We start from the raw sequence: 20182 nt of genomic DNA, 5'->3' as shown, positions 1-20182 counted from the left end.
GGTTCTATTTGTAACACTACATCAACGCTACTAAAAAGAAATGTTTTTTATGCCTTGAATTTATTCCAAATCAATTCTCTCTCTCTCTCTCTCTCTCTCTCTCTCTCTCTCTCTCTCTCTCTCTCAAAGGACGTGTGCACACATATTTTATCTCTATAAATTGCATGGGGTCAAGACAAAAATACGTGCATTGATTTTCTTGTCTAAAGAGGATGTTGTATATCAATTTAACAAGCACCAACATACCTAATTTAAAAAAGCCAAGTAAAAATGTGCATGAGAGTAATCTTAGGTTAGTGTACCTCGTGCACTTTTGAAAGCTCCTAACAAGGTACATACCATTAGAGTAAGACTAAACTATCTAGGCTTAGCGTAGAACACTAATTTAAAAAAGCCAAGTAAAAATGTGCATGAGAGTAATCTTTGGTTAGTGTACCTCATGCACTTTTGAAAGCTCCTAACAAGGTACATACCATTAGAGTAAGACTAAACTATATAGGCTTAGCGTAGAACACTATTTGAGAAGAATATAAGAAGCTATCTTTAAAGGGTGAATATTAAGGAGTAAGATAGCATCTACTCTTTGCTATATATCACACATATATACCATAATAGTTTCAATCTATCAAGATTCAAGGAGCACTTCACCATTCTGTCCTAACATAGAGAATACAATGCTTTTCTTTTTATAGGATTTATTTATGGACCTCGAGTAGGTATGCTCCAGCTTATTTTTCATTTCAGACCCTGCATTGAGAGGTATAAGCAAGTTAGGAAGCATACAATAATTTCCCTGATCAACACCAAATGCTTTAATAAAAGGCGTGCATTTCTTTAATTCAGGAACATAAAAGTGCACCTCAATCTCGAAGTTGTCTACTTAATTTTTCCGATAACCTAAGGTTTAAGGGGCTTACTGGTGGTATTTGATGTGGATCTTGCCTCCGCTTAGGTCCGCGAGTTTGGAAAAGGCAGTCTCCGAGAGGTCGAACTGGTTGGTGGAGGCGCATCCAGGGCAATACTCCACGAGCTTCACGGTGATGGACCCGCTGCCCTTACAGCCGCTTCCGGTGCACGAGATCTGGTAGTGCTTCCCGCAGCCAGCACCGCCATCGTAGATGGCCTTGCTGCCGGCGGCGAAAAGTTTATTGGCGGAGAGCGTGGTGGAGCACGCAATTTCTGCAAAAAACGAGACATCATCAACGGCCATCTAATCTTTCTTAATTACTTAAAGACGGCAGCTACCGTGGTGCATAGTAAGTTGCTTAAGTACCGTGGTGCATAGTAAGTTGCTCAGTACCGCTGTAATCGGTATAATAGGTTGCAAGTCCGGACTGATCCGCAGGAAATAAAAAATGTGTTTGCCGCCATGATTTATAATGCCAGGATAGCGTGTCTTTTATAGGCTTTGCTGGGCAGCTGGGCTCGTTTGCAAGGGCTGAGTCCTGACACAGAGATTAAGCTTCGAGATTGAATCCTGCGTGGAGAACGCAAACCTTTGAATTTGGATACTCGCATGATCGACACACTCGGTCTTGCTTTCCTTCAACACGAGAGTGTTCGGAAGCCATTTTTTTCCTTAACCTTGCATCATTTCTTCACACTATGGTTTGAGGTGTCAACACGGAGTTTTTTCCATATCCTTGAATTTTTTGGAGGAGACAATTTTCCTCCTCCCACCAATATAAGATATAAGATGGACTTTTCAACAAGCTAACTGAGCTCTAAATCCTCTTGAACTCTTTACACAAGATTCCATCACAAAGTGACACCTCTCCTACATGAATTTAGAAGTGTATAATTTTGGAATTAGTCACACTTATACCTCTAAGTATTTATCCCAAATATATATAGCTTGATAGGCAAACTAGTCAAGCATTGAACTCTAGAGCGACGGCCTAGATTGAGTTGAGGGACATTAGTCCTTCATTAGTGTATCTACCCTCTTCCCCACTTTGTATATATATGTATACATAGTGCCAATTGATATACAAAAAGCTTAAAAAAACATTAACAAAGAACAACCATCTAGGGATCTTCCAATTGGGATATGACACTTCAATGCATTAGTAGTGAGTTCAAGGAGAGAAGATTAGAGAATCTAACATTTTGATTAGAAAGGCAATTATTTCTAAGCAAAGCCCCTTATTGCCACGCAGAGTGTAGGAAAAGCTTCATTTGAACGCTGAGAAGAATTGGCTAGGACTAATGAAAGTTTAGTGCTCTTCCTATCTAAGAAAGAAAATAGGTGAGGTGCGGTTCCAGCGAGCCATCATCGATTAGAGAAGGTGAAGGGAGGAAAAAGGCTCTAGCGATTAAAAAAAACTTTGGCGAATATAGTAGCGCTGACATTTTGTAACAAACACGTGTAGTGCTAGGCTTTCTCTTCATCGAGCTTAAGGGCGACATTATGCAGAACAAAAAAAGAAGCGTAGCTCGGAGGATTGAGTTTAAAAGAGTGAGCTAATAGTAGAATCACAACCATAGTTAGAGGAGGAGGCAAGTCAAGTAGCATTGAAGCTCTACAATCACCAGAGCAATCACCCAGCAACAACGATATTCCCACAACAGCACAAAAAAGAGAGAGAAGCAGTCTTGCACATCATGAAAAAAATTACTTTGTTTCATAGTTGAGAGAAAGAGACGATACGGTCTCTTTTTTCTCCAAAATCATTAGGGTTATAACCCTAAGGTTTTCTTTTTTAAAAAAATTGGTGTAAAAATATCGAAATAAGAGTGTATTCATATGCTGGCCGTCTAGATCTTGTTTTAAAGCAATGCATTTTCTCGACTGTTTGCAAGTTTATCTCCTTCAAGGATATGCATCAAACTAAGGCACGGATCTTGTTAATAGCACTCCTAATGTCTTCACTTAAATAATCTTTAATTGTAATAGCAAGCACAAACTATAATGTGACACATGTATATTAGTAATGAATATATGTATGATAAAGGAGAGAAAAAATAGGTTGTATATACTTGTAAAAACTTACGCCAATTGTGAGACCTTAGGCCACTTAGCCTATTGTTTCGAGAAAATGCAGCCCTAAGACATTACATGTGTGCTCGTCAGTATGAGAAAGGATGCAATAATCTTCTTTACACTTTTGTCCTTTCTCTTGGATAACATGGAATATGCTGGGGGAAGGACTACTTTGCATGATTCAACAACGAGCCCATAAAGCTTCCATCTTTTCAACAACCTTTAACTCATCTCGAGCACCCTTGTCTTTATCTCCAATTAAATGTTCCCAAATGATACTCCTAGTATTTTTGAATATACGCATGGGATCAAAGAGATGATTTATTAATAAATCATCTAGTAAGGAAATTGGGGAAAAATGGGGAGCATCCTGATTCCAATTATAGGTTCTTCATTATTGTTTCCTCTCCATAATTCCAACCAATCACTTGCCACCCATTGATCTACGAGGTGATGGACTGAGATCTCCATCCCATAGTGGATGATGTAATGGGAGATATCTTACATGCCCATGATATATCATCTTCTTTGGAGTAGGGGAACAATGTGCCGCTCCAATCGGGGTCCTCCACAAATAGGACATGCATGGTATATCCACTGGAAGCAAGGACTATGTAACAATCTATCTTTAATGTTAAAAAATCTAAATTTGTTACTAACCTAATTACTAGTCCAAGCTTGGATAGTCATGCATAGTCCACATCAATATTTCCTTTATACTTGCTGAGGACATTTAGACATGTCATGAATAGGGATGCGTGCCCATACGTTTTGTAGTTCTTCTACTAAGGGTGCCATCATGTATATCTCTATGTTTTAAACTCTTCACCTTCCAGGTAATAATAAACCAAGCAAGAGATGTCTGTTTTTAATGGTCAACCATGGAAGGACATTATAATTTACCAATACCACTGCTCCATGTTGTGGAATAGAGAGCAAATGGATTAACACCATCCATTACCGAACTGAGATGTATGTATCGAGGCTCTTCCTTAAATTCAAGCCATGTCTCCACATAGTGTAATCAGCAGTAGGAAATGCATAAAATAACATTTTGTAGATTGCTTTTTAGCATACTAAGTGCTTAGCTCTACTGAGATGTATGTATCGAGGCTCTTCCTTAAATTCAAGCCATGTCTCCACATAGTGTAATCAGCAGTAGGAAATGCATAAGATAACATTTTGTAGATTGCTTTTTAGCATACCAAGTCATTAGCTCTACTATGGACTTACACTTAAACATGTGTTTGATTCTTGGCATGGTTAAGATGCAATCTGTGAATCACGTTTTAGCATGCCAGGTCATTAGCTTGCAAAGAGTTTCTCTTCAATACTATTTTATAATTCAATAACCTTGCAAATTATAATGGACAATGTGAGGTTACCTAGCTTATTTTTGAAGAGGATGAGATTAAGAAAGAGAAAGAGAAAGAGGAATTAGAAAGAAGATATAGAGACACTCCCATGTGACCAACCATACAATGATTACAGATTGAGAAACAACATGCAAACCTATAACTTTGACATTTTTACTCCATCAAACAATGATGTTGCACTAAGAGTTCAAAAGATGTGCTTCCTTGGACATCATGTCTTGTCCATCATGTGTATTGCCTTCAAACATTGCTTTGATTTAGCTCTTCCACAAAATATTTTTAATCGTGTGGATCCATATCCTCTTGCATGTGTGGCTCTCCCTAACTTTAAATAAGACTCTATTGCGGTGGTAATGAGAACTAGTAAACTAGCAAGTGAAAGGGGAAGTTCTCTACTCTCTCCTTGATGTGCTCACAGATGTTTAGGTTTTGACTCACATTTATTTGGTTTCTAACTCCTCTATGAGACAATTTTGTTTTTTGCATAGTCCTCATTATATATCTTGACTCCTCTATATGAAACAATTTGATAGTCACATAGTCTTCACATTATATGTCTTGCTACTAACAATCCCCGAGGTATTATAGAGAATGGGAGCATAGTCCAAGAGAAAACGGTCCATATTGAACTTCTACGACACCACCCCAATCATAAGTCCATATTGAACTTCTACGGCACCACCCCAATCAAAATCCCATTCATTTAGGTGAAAGAAATCAAGCTAGGCTAGGTTGGGTCTTTGATCTTGGCAATCCATTCTGCAAAAATGATGAGATAAAAGAGGGCAATTACAATGGAAAATATATCATTCACGAAGTGTGTTTATGTATGATAATAATATATAAAATCATCACAATTATCAATGTAATAATCAAACATTTAATATATCAAATGGCTAATATTACATACAATAAATAATACAAGTAATGTGATTTATTATTGTTATTATTTCATGATGTGGTATTAATACCATGTTAATAATAATAATAAAGCATTATCATTATTAGTAGTTGATAATATTAATGAATAACATATATTATGACGTGGGTTGGTTTTTGTGACTAGAGGAGAAAAGGTATTACATTCTTTGGTTTTATGGTTACCGCCACATGCTCAACAAAGATGAGGTTACCGCCACATGCTCAACAAAGATGAGGACCTATAGGTAGTACATTCCTCATTCACCTGCTGTTGCTGCTGTTGTTGTGGCTATAGGTTTGTCCCCAATCTCCTTAGTACTAGGTTAGCTATCTGGTTTGGATTTACTAGTGCGCTAGACCCTGAACTTTGGTCATCACCCCACTGATCTCTAGGTTGAAATCCATAGCATCATGGCAACGCTCATTGAAATTTGTATGCTTCTTTGCATAGAGATGTGTGTGCAGTGTTGAATTTTTGAGTCTTTTTAAGAAGAGAGAAATTAATCGACTCTGGGTGGGCTTCTCATCTTCTGGGCCAACGATTAATGTACTGCTTCATCCTAATTACACAGTCTCTAACACTCTCAGTCTTGCCTTGCTTGAAAGAGTAGATGTTTGCTACTGTGTCATGCTGAATCCCTATCAAGGAAAAAGCAGCAATGAATCTCTCTTCCAAAACTCGTAAAGAAGATTTGTCTGAAGCCTCTAGTGCCTGAAACCAAGCAAAGGCCTTTCCCTCAAGAGTGAGCCCAAACCCTTCAATTTGCGTATGCTTGTCAATCACTTGCTCAGCTCGAACTGCTTGCCTAAATGCTGCTACATGGTCATATGGATCTCCCGACCCTTCGTACTTCTTTACTAGTTTCTGAAGAGTTGATGGCCTTACTCGTCTTGAATACTCATCATCAGGCCTACAACCTCTCACTCTCGGTGGTTCCTCTGTTTGGTAAGGTGGTCCATATGCATCCCGAATTGGTGTGGGTCCCCTATTACTTGCCTCACCAACCCTCTCCAAAGATCCTGTTACCCACATTTCAGGAGGTGCATTTATGGAAGGCCAAGTTGGCTCCCCTACCCTCTGATTGTCATAGTGAGAGAAACATTATTGTGGTGTGATCTACGATCGCACTTTTGGTGTAGGATAATATCTTGGTGCTAGAGTTGGGCTACTTGCAATGGTCCACTTTGATGTTGATGGTCCCTCTCTAGTGAACTCGAGCAACAGTTTCTCCTAGAAAGGTTGTCTCTCTTGGTTTAGCTGTATTAGTAGAGAACACTTCCATGAATAATGGTTGTCCTCTCCACGTGAGCTCACGAATCTCCTTCCAATCTAAGGTTCGGTATTCATTGGCCCATTTATCAATGATTCGGTTCTTGTATCCTGCAAGCTTTGCTAGAGTAAGATCTAGCTCTGGCAATCTAGTTGTGGCATAATATCCTTCTAAAGAGTCCTTATAGACCTCTTGAAGTGGGTCATCCTGAAAGACCTTTGGCACTGGAATTTGTCGTACAAACTCCCATTGGTTCTCAGCCCCCTAATCCATTTTGCTCTTGCCTTTCCTGTCCCTTTCCAATTTTAGATCTACAAAAAGTAAATCATCTATGGATGGCTTTGAGGACTGGGCATTGGATGGTCCAGGCATGTCCGGCTCAATGAGCCAATCATCTCTAGACTCCCTTGCTCCACAAGGATTCGATAAGTCTAGGAACTCACTCTTAGAGAGTCCTCCTAATATGTCTACATTCTCTGGATGATAGGTGACTTCGTAGAGTGAACACCATCTCCGCCCATGTACATGTTACCCTGGTCATTGACTAGAGGTGCTCTATCAAGCTCAGAGAAAAAGTCTGCAATCTTAACGAGATACCGTTGTTGTGGATCCCTAAAGATCTCAGCTCCTTGAGCATTCGTGTAGACATATTGAAGTCTCACATTGAGTGGTAACCCCATGATGTCGGCTTCAAATGGATTAAAAGATCTTGTGGGTGTCCTAACCTTCCCATATAGAACCAATGCCATATTTTAGCGAGGAAGCACTCCTTCCTCTACCACCTTCTCCAGAGGTCGGCTTTTGTACAGGGTTGTCCTTGCATCATCCTGAAGTGATTGATACCATCTTTCCAGCAAAAGTGGACACAGATCCACTGCCAGTGCAAGGATAAGCTCATCAACACCACAATAAGATCAACAAGCCAAGGCACTTTTCTCCCACTGGGTTTTTCCCCTCGGCTATGTTCGGTGATTGGCACTAATAACAAATTTTATTCTTTTCTTTTCTTGTTTGTTAATAAGACATTTTGCAGAGATCTCAGTTAAACAAGAGCATACAAACACGCCCCAATAGTCCACCTATGGTGCACACAAATTAGGAAGGGGGGAGACATGCAATGCTTACAAAGAACAAAGAGAAGCAATCTGCACATCAGCAATGCATCATGACAAATGCACAACATCAACGAGCACTACAACAGGTGTATTCAAATCATAATCTTTTGTTCTTTATGTGCTTTCCACTTTTACATATATTGTTTGCATGTTCACACACAGTTGGCTGGTTTAAGTTTTAAATTAGTTGTTACTATGTGGCGAGTGATTTCTAGATTCTTAGAGAACTTAGTAGAAGGTATTTCTATTTGAAGACGGTGTAAGACATATACCAATAGAGTATGCCAAGTTCTTATGCTCTAGAAGTATATTAGTTATTCCTAGTGGTATAGCCCATACCTAGCCCCTAGTTGTAGCTACCTCTTAGGTATGGGCTTGGTGCTACGATTAATAAAAAATTTACGAAACACATGCCCTAAAAAATATATAAAAGTGACTTGAGACATGACGTGTCTATGGCCATGTGGAATGCTTGGTAGGACCTTGGGTTGTTTCAGCACCTTGGGGCCAATGTCTTGGTTTCCATGGGGTGAACACTGACATCTACGAGATTAAGAAGAAGATCTACAAGGACTCTATCGCCTTGATAAATGTTGGTAGGACTCTTGGGTACATTATGGGCCCTCGAGACCGATGCCCTCATCTTCATGGGATACTCCTTATGTCAAAAAGATCGCCCTTGAGATACTTAGCGGCCTTTAGATTCTCTTGGCGGAGGTCTCTTAGCCATTGCTTGGGTCTCATTGGGATGGAACCTTCCTCTTTATCAAGCTAAAAATTATAATTCTCTTTAATCTTCTGCTCTTTACACACCAAAAAAAAAACAACAAACAAAAAAGAGAAAGAAAAAAAGAAAGAAAGAAAGAAAGAAAGGTCCAATCACCATGGCTTATATTTACGAGTAGGGTTGCCACTTAGGAATAACTTAAACACTTGTAGGACATTGAGACTGTGGTCATAACCTGCGGTGTACAAACTTTGCATAGCACTATCTATCACTTAGTCTCACTTTGAATAGTCTTTACTCGCTTCTTTTAGCACTCTTTAAAACTCTAATCGGCCCTTCACTTGCATGCTCACGTGTGAGATTGTCATTTCTGGTTTTTTTTTTCAATAAAAGACTTTACTTGTCTTCCATTGTTTTTTGCAGCTTTTGTTTCTACCGCACCCGAGGACGTGCGTGCGATTTAGGAAGGGGGGAATGTTCACTCACGGGAACACGGATTATGGAAGGAGGCTGGAAGCAATTAATGCGAGAGAGTGGAATTGTAGCCATGGGAACATAAAGACGCACATAATTTTTCCATATTTTTGTGCCGAAGTGCAATGTAAATCGTTTTAGGCCAATGTGGGTTCTAAATGAGAGTTCTAAGTGTATTAAGCAAGGCTCACTTATGGGGTTGTCCGCCCATGTGTGAAAGAGGCCTAGGGTTAGGGTTAGTGACATATCTATAAAAGAGATGTTAGCTAAAGAAAGTGGACGTTTTTGGCCATTCTCATAAGCTATTGAGTGAAGCTCTTGGAATTTTTTAGATCACTAAATAGTGACCCAACGAGGGCACAACGTCCTCTTGTAGAGCTATCGGTGTCATTCACCCCAATTTTGTAATGATACAGTATCAAGAGATTAAGTTTCAAGAATGGCACTTTGTTTCTCTCTTCAAAATTTGATATGTGTCCATTGTTTGAAATATTATCTCATTGAGTCTTTGCAATATCTCTCTCCTCTTGTGGTGTTTAAGTTTATGTTTTCTCCTCAAAATTTGATGTGTGCGCATTGTTTGAAGTATTTTTTGAGTCAAGTGGATATTTCTCATTAAGTCTTTGCAATACATATCTCCTCTCGTGGTGTTAAACTTTAAGTTTTTGAGGGTAATGGTCAATTTATCTTACGTTGATCTTTACAGTTCATTAAAATCCTAAAGCCATTTACGTTCATGCAGATATGGCAGAAGCGCAAGCAAACGAGCATCAAGAGTTAGCCAAGAAGGCATATGAGCGAATGAAGGCCCTTGCACATGGCGTGACAGCCCGCGAAGCTACGAGAACAGCAACAGGTTGTCGAAATGGACAAATCCTACTTATGCCCAATGGAAAGACATAAACAAACGCGTAACCACAGAGATGATAAAGGAAATATGGCCATGTCCAGATGGCGAGATTAAGAAGGGAAGATGGAAGGTTTCGTGTTGCACTCACAATGATATCAAAATTAATGCCGAGCATATTTTCTTGGAGGTGTACGGTCGTCCTCTTCATAACGCCGACGCTCCACTCTATTTTGCTAAGATGCTATATGCAAAATTTATCCTAGAAACTCCAGTGGACTTCTCCTCCAGAGAGGTCACTGTCAACACCCACGACATACGTGAAGAGACAATGACATACACAAGGGAGGAACTTGCTCTCATGGTGGAGGGCGCTGGATTGGAGTTAAACAAGGTCAAAGAAAGCTTAGGGGCACAACTAGTAGAGAAGGAGAAAGAAGTTGAGCGATTATCTCAAGCGTCAACTCCTCTCCCGGCCAATAGAGGGATTCAAGAGCAGCTCACAAAGATCAGCCAAGATGTACAGACCATCTCTTCACGTATTGCTCCTGTGCGCCAAGGAAACCACATCTCTCATTTTTTGATACATCATGATCTTGTGGGAGTTTCTGCTGAGGCTACTAGTTCCTCCATCCCCCAATGTCCTATATGTTACAAAGTATTCGATGGGTGGAGCAGCCAGTATATACTACCCTGTGGACACTACTACCACTTAATATGTTTAGTGAGGCAAATGCAAAATATTTCCAGATGTGCATTGTGCAGTGTCCCAATAAATCAAGGTATTTATACAGTGTTCGGCATGGCTAGCGAATATAAACCACCAGGACCTTTAGATGCAACTCCTAGTGCAATTCGTAATTTATTTCAAGATGAAAGCTAAGAAAGACATAAATCCTACTTTTGTATTGATAATTTCTCCAAATACGATCATTTGTACAAGTACTTTTTTATGAAATTGATGAAATGACTTCTTCCTCTATGTCAGTGTCTTGCTCCAAAATTATTTCACCGTTTACCCTCTCGTCTGCTAAATTAAGCTCATCTAAGTCAATGTCTAAATTGTCTTCTATCTCAAGGGTGGTGCACGACGTGCGTCCAACATCAAAGTTCTCGTCTACTACATCATCGCAATTGTATATCCATCTGGGCATATCTTCTTCATACTCTTCGCTTTCAATGTCTCGCAAGATCTTTTCATTGCAATACATGTAAACAAGTTTATCTGCTCGATCTGCAAGAAGTCGATTGCGAATAGTACTATGAATATATTTGTACATGCTCCAATTTCTTTCTAAGCCTCAGTTTGAAGAGCAGTGACTTAGAACCTTCATCGTAAGGTTGCGCAATAAAGCATAATGCTCACCACCATTCATCATCCACCACTTCCATATGCAGGTTGCTCTTTAGCCATTTGTTGAACAAGGGAGTTAGAAAATAAACCCTCTTTCAATCGAAATGAGGTCATCTCCTTTATGCACTTTACACGATCATCAACATTATTATAGAAAGTGTTTACCACTTTATAAAAATATTGCACCACCTCAACGTTGGACATCAAATCCATATTCCAATATTCAGGATCTAACATGTAAGCAGCACTGTGTAGTGGTGAATGCGCTCCAATCCATCTAGCATGAAAGTACTTCAATAGGACTTTTCTTTGTCTATTGGAGAATGGTACACGCCATTGCTTTTCCACCACTGAATGCTCTAATTTCTCAGGACACTCCAAACTCCGCTGGACAGTCCACCATTGCATCCATGCTTTCTTGAGATTAGGCGCTCTTTGATCAAGACTTCGTATGGCATACATAACAGGCATCATTACATGGTATGCATCCATCACACTGTTCCACCAACTTCTCGTAAGCGCTGCCTTCAAGACTTTGATTTTCTCTTTCACTTTTTCAAGTTGAGTGCTCTCCCAGTCATGAAATGCCATGCATGTAAATGTTTCGCAAATTGCATCTTTATTTCGAAGAAGAGACTCAAAAGTGTAAAAGTGAGTGCAAAACCTAGTCTCCGCTGGAAGCTTTAACATAACTGACATGCGAGGTCGAAAAATATCTAACACTCTCTGTCTCTTGAGCATGAATCTCACAAGCTGGCGAGCAGTGTCGACGATTGAGGCAAACCATTTGGTATCATCACTTTTATACCAATCTTTTAATACAAGATTCAAACTATGAGTATTACCAGCTACCGGAAAAACATGTGGATATTGTCGCTGTAGGATTTTGGAAGCATTCTTGCAATTCTTTGCATTGTCCATGACGACTTGGACTACATTTTTGGCACCCACTTCCTCTATCACAGAGCCAATGACTTGAGCAATGTAAGCCCCAGTTTTGATTGAACCAGCAGAATCCACGGCACAGATGAAAGTCTCACGTCTAGGTGAAATAACCATTATATTAATTAATGGTTTTCTTTGTACATTAGACCATCCATCACTTACTATACTACATCCAGAAAGCTCTATATTGCTAAGAATTATTCTTTGTACACCTTCTTTTACTTGCGCGTAACATTTCTCTAATAGATCATTTCGCATAGCATGGTACGTAGGCGGTGAAAAACCTGGTCCAAACTCACCAATTTTCTTCCATGCTCTCTTCCAATGCTCACTATCCACCATCATCATAGCACTCCCAGAAAAGTAAATCGCTTCAACAAGGGCGAGTTGTGCATCATCGAGCCAACCTTGATGTAGACTTTCTTGCAATGAAGTTTGACGCATGGGTATATTTCCTGCATCAAAGTTTCGCTTGCAGGAAGATGCACTGGGTAGATTACTTTCTGGTTGCACATTGACGTTCGGAGTACAAGCAGGCAATGTAGTGGGAGTTTGATGATTAGAACAACAGTGTTCTTGCTGCCTTGATACATTAACGGTAGGAGTGTCATGTTTTCTTGAATCTTTCTTTTGAATTCCTTCTCTTATGCATTTGGCCACTACAGGTGCATGACTTTTTCTTCGGTCCGCCTAAAAAGTGTTCTCTTAGTCGAGGTGCCCCACCTGATTTTACTGCATGGCATAGCTTACACTCCCAATCTATGAATCGATCACCAACGTTAATTGCATATTGCCACTCTATCCTAGGTGCCTTTTTTTTCCTACTATTTGGAATTTGGACTCTATTGGAGGTATCACTGGATCCAACATTGTCCTCCATCTCAACAAATAACCTATTCAACCAAGCATATAACAATGAATACACAAATGAAAAAACAACAATCACTCACGTATTACAAAACATACATTAACAGACAAACTACTTTGAAACTATCTTGACAAATACAAAAGATCATCACATAACACAAAGCTACTTCAAAACTATCTTGCAAGGTCTGACTACAAAACTACTTCGAAACTATCATGTACATTGCATCCCCAATGAAGGATGGCTTTTGTACCCAATTAAGGATACTTTACACAATCAAAGATCTATGCTTGCCCAATACTCTAGTATAGGACAATAGACCTTCTCTAACATTCACAAAGAAAATCAAAGATCTATGCTTGCCCAATACTCCAGTATAGGACAATAGACCCTTGTCTACTCTAAACTATATCAAGTATCAAGAACCAATACAAGTCCCTAAGCAGGACTCTTGGCTCCATCAAACCATTCATAAAGCAGAATGAGGTAGATTACCTACGTAGCTCAAATGCAAAGCTGAATGACTCCAAATTTGTCCCTAAATCTCCGCAAGTATTAGCTACGAACCACACCCTGTCCCCAATTCAAAGAACTAAGGATGAGTGGCTCAATAGCCTTAGGAGTGCCTACAAGGAAAGATGACAGTCCCCAAGATAAGGACGTTCTTTCCAAGAGGACACTTCTAGCAACTCGAGAGCTCTACAAGTACTTTGAGGAGAGATATCACGCCCCCAAAACAAGGACTATCTCCCCAAAAGTTCCACGATGGGTGTCGGGCAATGTTTATAAACAAAACAGAACCCCGCCGGTGTTCTTTGGTTTTCCCGGCGGGTCTGTCGGGATAAGTACATATCCCGGCGGGCCCGCTGGGAAAACAAGAAGCCCGGAGGTGTTACAGGACTAGTGGGTTCTGGCAGGTCATTGCTCAGGTCGTGTGAATATACAATGTGATCACAAGTTTTAATATGTTAACAACAGGTTTTGTTAACGTGATCACGAAATTGTGAAGACGTTAATGAAATCCCTGATCATGGCATTAATAGCTATGTACATTGCATTGACATTGACAACTATGTGCATCGCATTGGCTTACTGGATTACTCACTTGGGGAAAAGCAAGCAAGTGCAAAAGTGGAAACTTGCTTGCTTGTAGGCTTGCTTACTTATGGGCATGCAGACAAGCAAGCATGCAAAGTTACAGACCTATGGGCTTGCTAGCTTATTTACTTGTAGGCATGTGGGATTACAGACTTAGAGGCTTATGAATGTTTCAGCTTACAAACTTTCGAGCTTGTGGGCAAGTAAACTTGTGAGATTGAGGACTTGTGGGCTTGAAGACTCGTGGACTGGTAGATAGTTGGTTAACTGGACTAACAAGTAGCTTACAACTGGACTAACACGAGAGTGCTTTCTTTTCTCTAATTTTTGATAGGTTATTTTTTAAGAAGGTAGCCAATCATCACAATTAAACAAAGGTTCTATTTGTAACACTACATCAATGCTAATAAAAAGAAATGTTTTTTATGCCTTGAATTTATTCCAAATCAATTCTCTCTCTCTCTCTCTCTCTCTCTCTCTCTCTCTCTCTCTCAAAGGACGTGTGCATGCATATTTTATCTCTATAAATTGCATAGGGTCAAGACAAAAATACGTGCATTGATTTTCTTGTCTAAAGAGGATGTTGTATATCAATTTAACAAAAGCACCAACATACCTAATTTAAAAAAGCCAAGTAAAAATGTGCATGAGAGTAATCGTAGGTTAGTGTACCTCGTGCACTTTTGAAAGCTCCTAACAAGGTACATACCATTAGAGTAAGACTAAACTGTCTAGGCTTAGCGTAGAACACTAATTTAAAAAAGCCAAGTAAAAATGTGCATGAGAGTAATCTTAGGTTAGTGTACCTCATGCACTTTTGAAAGCTCCTAACAAGGTACATACCATTAGAGTAAGACTAAACTGTCTAGGCTTAGCGTTGAGAAGAATATAAGAAGCCATCTTAAAAGGGTGAATATTAAGGAGTAAGATAGCATCTACTCTTTGCTATATATCACACATATATACCAGAACAGTTTCAATCTATCAAGATTCAAGGAGCACCACCATTCTGTCCTAACATAGAGAATACAATGCTTTTCTTTTTATAGGATTTATTTATAGACCTCGAGTAGGTATGCTCCAGCTTATTTTTCATTTCAGACCCTGCATTGAGAGGTATGAGCAAGTTAGGAAGCATACAATAATTTCCCTGATCAGCACCAAATGCTATAATAAAAGGCGTGCATTTTTTTTAAATTTTTTTAATTCAGGAACATAAAAGTGCACCTCAATCTCGAAGTTATCTACTTAATTTTTCCCGATAACCTAAGGTTTAGGGGGCTTACTGGTGGTATTTGATGTGGATCTTGCCTACGCTTAGGTCCGCGAGTTTGGAAAAGGCAGTCTCCGAGAGGTCGAACTGGTTGGAGGCGCATCCAGGGCAATAGTCCACGAGCTTCACGGTGATGGACCCGCTGCCCTTACAGCCGCTTCCGGTGCACGAGATCTGGTAGTGCTTCCCGCAGCCAGCACCGCCATCGTAGATGGCCTTGCTGCCGGCGGCGAAAAGTTTATTGGCGGGGAGCGTGGTGGAGCACGCGATTTCTGCAAAAAACGAGACATCATCAACGGCCATCTAATCTTGCTTAAGTACCGTGGTGCATAGTAAGTTGCTCAGTACCGCTGTAATCGGTATAATAGGTTGCAAGTCCGGACTGATCCGCAGAACACGTCCAGCACCTAGCTGCCAGGAGAGCAGCAGCTACTATGAAGGAAAGAAAAAATGTGTTTGCCGCCATGATTTATAATGCCAGGATAGTATTGATAGCGCGTCTAATATGCCTTGCCCTGTGTCTTTTATAGGCTTTGCTGGGCAGCTGGGCTCGTTTGCAAGGGCTGAGTCCTGACACAGAGATTGAATCCTGCGTGGAGAACGCAAACCTTTGAATTTGGATACCTACTCTCTAATACTCGCATGATCGACACACTCGGTCTTGCAATGTGGTCTTTCTTTCAACAATAGAGTGTTCGGAAACCATTTTTTTCCTTAACCTTGGATCATTTCTTCACACTATGGTTTGAGGTGTCAATAGTAATTTTCAACACGGAGTTTTTTCCGTATCCTTGAATTTTTTGGAGGAGACAATTTTCCTCCTCCCACCAATATAAGATATAAGACGGACTTTTCAACAAGCTATCTGAGCTCTAAATCCTCTTGAACTCTTTACACAAGATTCCATCACAAAGTGATACCTCTCCTACATGAATTTAGAAGTGTATAATTTTGGAATTAGTCACACTTATACCTCTAAGTATTTATCCCAAATATGTACAGCTTGATAGGCAAACTAGTCAAGTATTGAACTCTAGAGCAACGGCCTAGATTGAGTTGAGGGACATTAGTTCTTCATTAGTGTATCTACCCTCTTCCCCACTTTGTATATATATGTATACAGAGTGCCAATTGGTATACAAAAAGCTAAAAAAAACATTAACAAAGAACAACCATCTAGAGATCCCCCAATTGGGATATGACACTTCAATGCATTAGTAGTGAGTTCAAGGAGAGAAGATTAGAGAATCTAACATTTTGATTGGAAAGGTAATTATTTCTAAGCAAATCCCCTTATTGCTACCATGCAGAGTGTAGGTAAAGCTTCATTTGAACGCTGACAAGAATTGGCTAGGACTAATGAAAATTTAGTGCTCTTCCCATCTAAGAAAGAAAACAAGTGAGATGCGGTTCCAGCGAGCCATCATAGATTAGAGAAGGTGAAGGGAGGAAAAAGTCTCTAGCGATTTAAAAAAACTTTGGCGAATATAGTAGCGCTAACATTTTGTAACAAACACGTGTAGTGCTAGGCTTTCTCTTCATCGAGCTTAAGGGCGACATTATGCAAAACAAAAAAAGAAGCGTAGCTCGGAGGATTGAGTTTAAAAGAGTGAGCTAATAGAAGCATCACAACCATAGTTAGAGGAGGAGGCAAGTCAAGTAGCATTGAAGCTCTACAATCACCAGAGTAATCACCCAGCAACAACGATATTCCCACAACAACACAGAAAAGAGAGAGAAGCAGTCTTTCACATCATGAAAAAAATTACTTTGTTCACAGTTGAGAGAAAGAGACGATACGGTCTCTTTTTTCTCCAAAATCATTAGGGTTATAACCCCAAGGTTTTCTTTAAAAAAAACATTGGTGTAAAAATATTGAAATAAGAGTGTATTTATATGCTGGTCGTCCAGATCTTGTTTTAAAGTAATGCATTTTCTCGACTATTTGCAAGTTTATCTCCTTCAAGGATATGCATTAAACTAAGGCACGGATCTTGTAAATAGCACTCCTAATGTCTTCACTTAAATAATCTTTAATTGTAATAGGAAGCACAAACTATAATGTGACACGTATATTAGTAATGAATATATGTATGATAAAGGAGAGAAAAAATAGGTTTTATATACTTGTAAAAACTTATGCCAATGGTGAGACCTTAGGCCACTGAGCTTATTGTTTCGAGAAAATGCAGCCTTAAGACATTACATGTGTGCTCGTTAGTATGAGAAAGGATGCAATAATCTTCTTTACTCTTTTCTCCTTTCTCTTGGATACTTGCCATTGGTCTACGAGGTGATGGACTGAGATCTCCATCCCATAGTGGATGATGTAATGGGAGATATCTTACATGCCCATGATATATCATCTTCTTTGGAGCAGGGGAACAATGTGCCGCTCCAATCGGGGTCCTCCACAAATAGGACATGCATGGTACATCCACTGGTAGCAAGGCCTATGTAACACCATTTAGTTATATTATGATCATGTGAAAAATCTATCTTTAAGGTTAAAAAATCTAAATTTGTTACTAACCTAATTACTAGTCCAAGCTTGGATAGTCATGCATAGTCCACATCAATATTTCCTTTATACTTGCTGAGGACATTTAGACATGTCATGAATAGGAATGCGTGCCCATACGTTTTGTAGTTCTTCTACTAAGGGTGCCATCATGTATATCTCTATGTTTTAAACTCTTCACCTTCCAGGTAATAATAAACCAAGCAAGAGATGTTTGCTTTTAATGGTCAACCATGGAAGGACATTATAATTTACCAATACCACTGCTCCATGTTGTGGAACAGAGACCAAATGGATTAATACCATCCATTACCGAACTGAGATGTATGTATCGACGCTCTTCCTTAAATTCAAGCCATGTCTCCACATAGTGTAATCAGTAGGAAATGCATAAGATAACATTTGTAGATTGGTTTTTAGCATACTAAGTCATTAGCTCTGCTATGGACTTACACTTAAACATGTGTTAGATTCTTGGCATGGTTAAGATGCAATCTGTGAATCACATTTTAGCATGCCAGGTCATTATCTTGCAAAGAGTTTCTCTTCAATACTATTTTATAATTCAATAACCTTGCAAATTATAATGGACGATGTGAGGTTACCTAGCTTATTTTTGAAGAGAATGAGATTAAGAAAGAGAAAGATGAATTAGAAAGAAGATATAGAGACACTCCCATCTGACCAACCATACAATGATTATAGATTGAGAAACAACATGCAAACCTATAACTTTGACATTTTCACTCCATCAAACAATGATGTTGAACTAAGAGTTCAAAAGATGTGCTTCCTTGGACATCATGTCTTGTCCATCATGTGTACTGCCTTCAAACATTGCTTTGATTTAGCTCTTCCACAAAATATTTTAATCGTGTGGATCCATATCCTCTTGCATGTGTGGCTCTCCCTAACTTTAAATAAGACTCTATTGCGGTGGGGAGAACTAGTAAACTAGCAAGTGAAAGGTGAAGTTCTCTACTATCTCCTTGATGTGCTCACATATGTTTAGGTTTTGACTCATGTTTATTTAGTTTCAGACTCCTCTATGAGACAATTTTGTTTTTTGCATAGTCCTCATTATATATCTTGACTCCTCTATATGAGACAATTTGATAGTCACATAGTCTTCATTATATGTCTTGCTACTAACAATCCCCGAGGTATTATAGAGAATGGGAGCATAGTCAAAGAGAAAATGGTCCATATTGAACTTCTACGGCACCACCCCAATCATAAGTCCATATTGAACTTCTACGGCACCACCCCAATCAAAAGCGCATTCATTTAGGTGAAAGAAATCAAGCTAGGCTAGGTTGGGACTTTGATCTTGGCAATCCATTCTGCAAAAATGATGAGATAAAAGAGGGCAATTACAATGGAAAATATATCATTCACAAAGTGTGATTATGTATGATAATAATATATAATATCATCACAATTATCAATGTAATAATCAAACATTTAATATATCAAATGGCTAATATTACATACAATAAATAATACAAGTAATGTGATTTATTATTGTTATTATTTCATGATGTGGTATTAATACCATGTTAATAATAATAATAAAGCATTATCATTATAGTAGTTGATAATATTAATGAATAACATATATTATGACTATTGAGTGTTATATCAATTGTAAAAAATAATTAGAACCAACTTTTGTAGTATAACTAATCTATGATTGTTTTTCATTTGACTATATTAGATAGTATGTTATAAATATATATAGACATAGTATGATCATCTCGCATACACTTATAACTAGAAAAGTTATGAAGGTTAACAGTAAATTGGTTACACTTTACTCAAGCAGCTTAAAGCATCTATAAGCTAGGAGTTATTTCCGAAGCAAAGAAAACACTTTCTTGGTAATTATTGATCTAAAGGCGGTGAAAGTAAGAATCATCAAATTAAGCTAGGAGTTATTTCCAAAGCAAAGAAAACACTTTCTTGGTAATTATCGATCTAAAGGGGGTGATAGCTTTAATTTACGATAGTGCGGCCAAAAAGTCACATGTGCGCATAGGTTTCCAATAAGCAAATCGGAATACCTCTTACTGGGTGTAGTTGATGATCTCCCTAACGCCGAGCTTGGCGATGTCGAAGAAGGCTGCATTGGAGAGGTTGAACTGGTTGGGAAGCACAGCCCGTGCACTCCTCCACAATCTTCATCATAATGGTGCCACTATTAGGAATCCGTTGCCCATGCATCAGATCTCGTAGTAGATGGCATCGCTCGCAACGGCAAGCATGCCGTCCCGCGGGTTGTCGTCACCATAGCAAGAGGATGCTGCACACAAACATAGATCAACGTGCAAGATGACTCAGTATGTTTTGTATGCACTCGGCATGCATAAATTACGTCTAGGAAAGACTGCGACTCCTCAAACCCATGAG

At 39.2% G+C, this 20182-nt stretch overlaps 1 protein-coding gene across 2 annotated transcripts; it reads right to left on the bottom strand.

Moving 5' to 3' along the window:
• Nucleotides 1–517: 517 nt before the first annotated feature.
• On the bottom strand, nucleotides 518–15853 carry LOC147635427 (EG45-like domain containing protein). Of its 2 annotated transcripts, none has more exons than XM_086802187.1 (3): nucleotides 15601–15853; nucleotides 15266–15524; nucleotides 518–747 (listed from the first exon to the last, which is right to left on the bottom strand). In XM_086802187.1, the coding sequence occupies exons 1-3, from the start codon at nucleotides 15716–15718 to the stop codon at nucleotides 741–743; spliced, it is 384 nt and encodes a 127-aa protein (XP_086658313.1). In that variant the 5' UTR covers nucleotides 15719–15853; the 3' UTR covers nucleotides 518–740. The 2 variants fall into 2 exon arrangements, with proteins under 2 accessions (XP_086658313.1, XP_086658312.1); XM_086802186.1 differs by lacking the exon at nucleotides 518–747 and adding an exon at nucleotides 14880–15083.
• Between the last annotated feature and the right edge of the window lie 4329 nt (nucleotides 15854–20182).

The sequence above is a fragment of the Cibotium barometz genome, chromosome 9, assembly GCF_041138505.1.
Source record: "Cibotium barometz isolate CiBa-2024 chromosome 9, ASM4113850v1, whole genome shotgun sequence".
Lineage (NCBI taxonomy): Eukaryota > Viridiplantae > Streptophyta > Polypodiopsida > Cyatheales > Cibotiaceae > Cibotium > Cibotium barometz.
Note: the sequence above shows the minus strand (reverse complement) of the source record. Positions and strands in the feature narration are given on the sequence as shown.

Bases quoted from the DNA above. Each gene is read 5' to 3' on its own strand.
- LOC147635427 (XM_086802187.1), bottom strand. From the start codon at position 15,718: ATGGCGGCAAACACATTTTTTCTTTCCTTCATAGTAGCTGCTGCTCTC. The intron at 15,525-15,600 runs GTACTGAGCAAC...CGTTTTTTGCAG, and splicing joins CTATTATACCGATTACAGCG to AAATCGCGTGCTCCACCACG.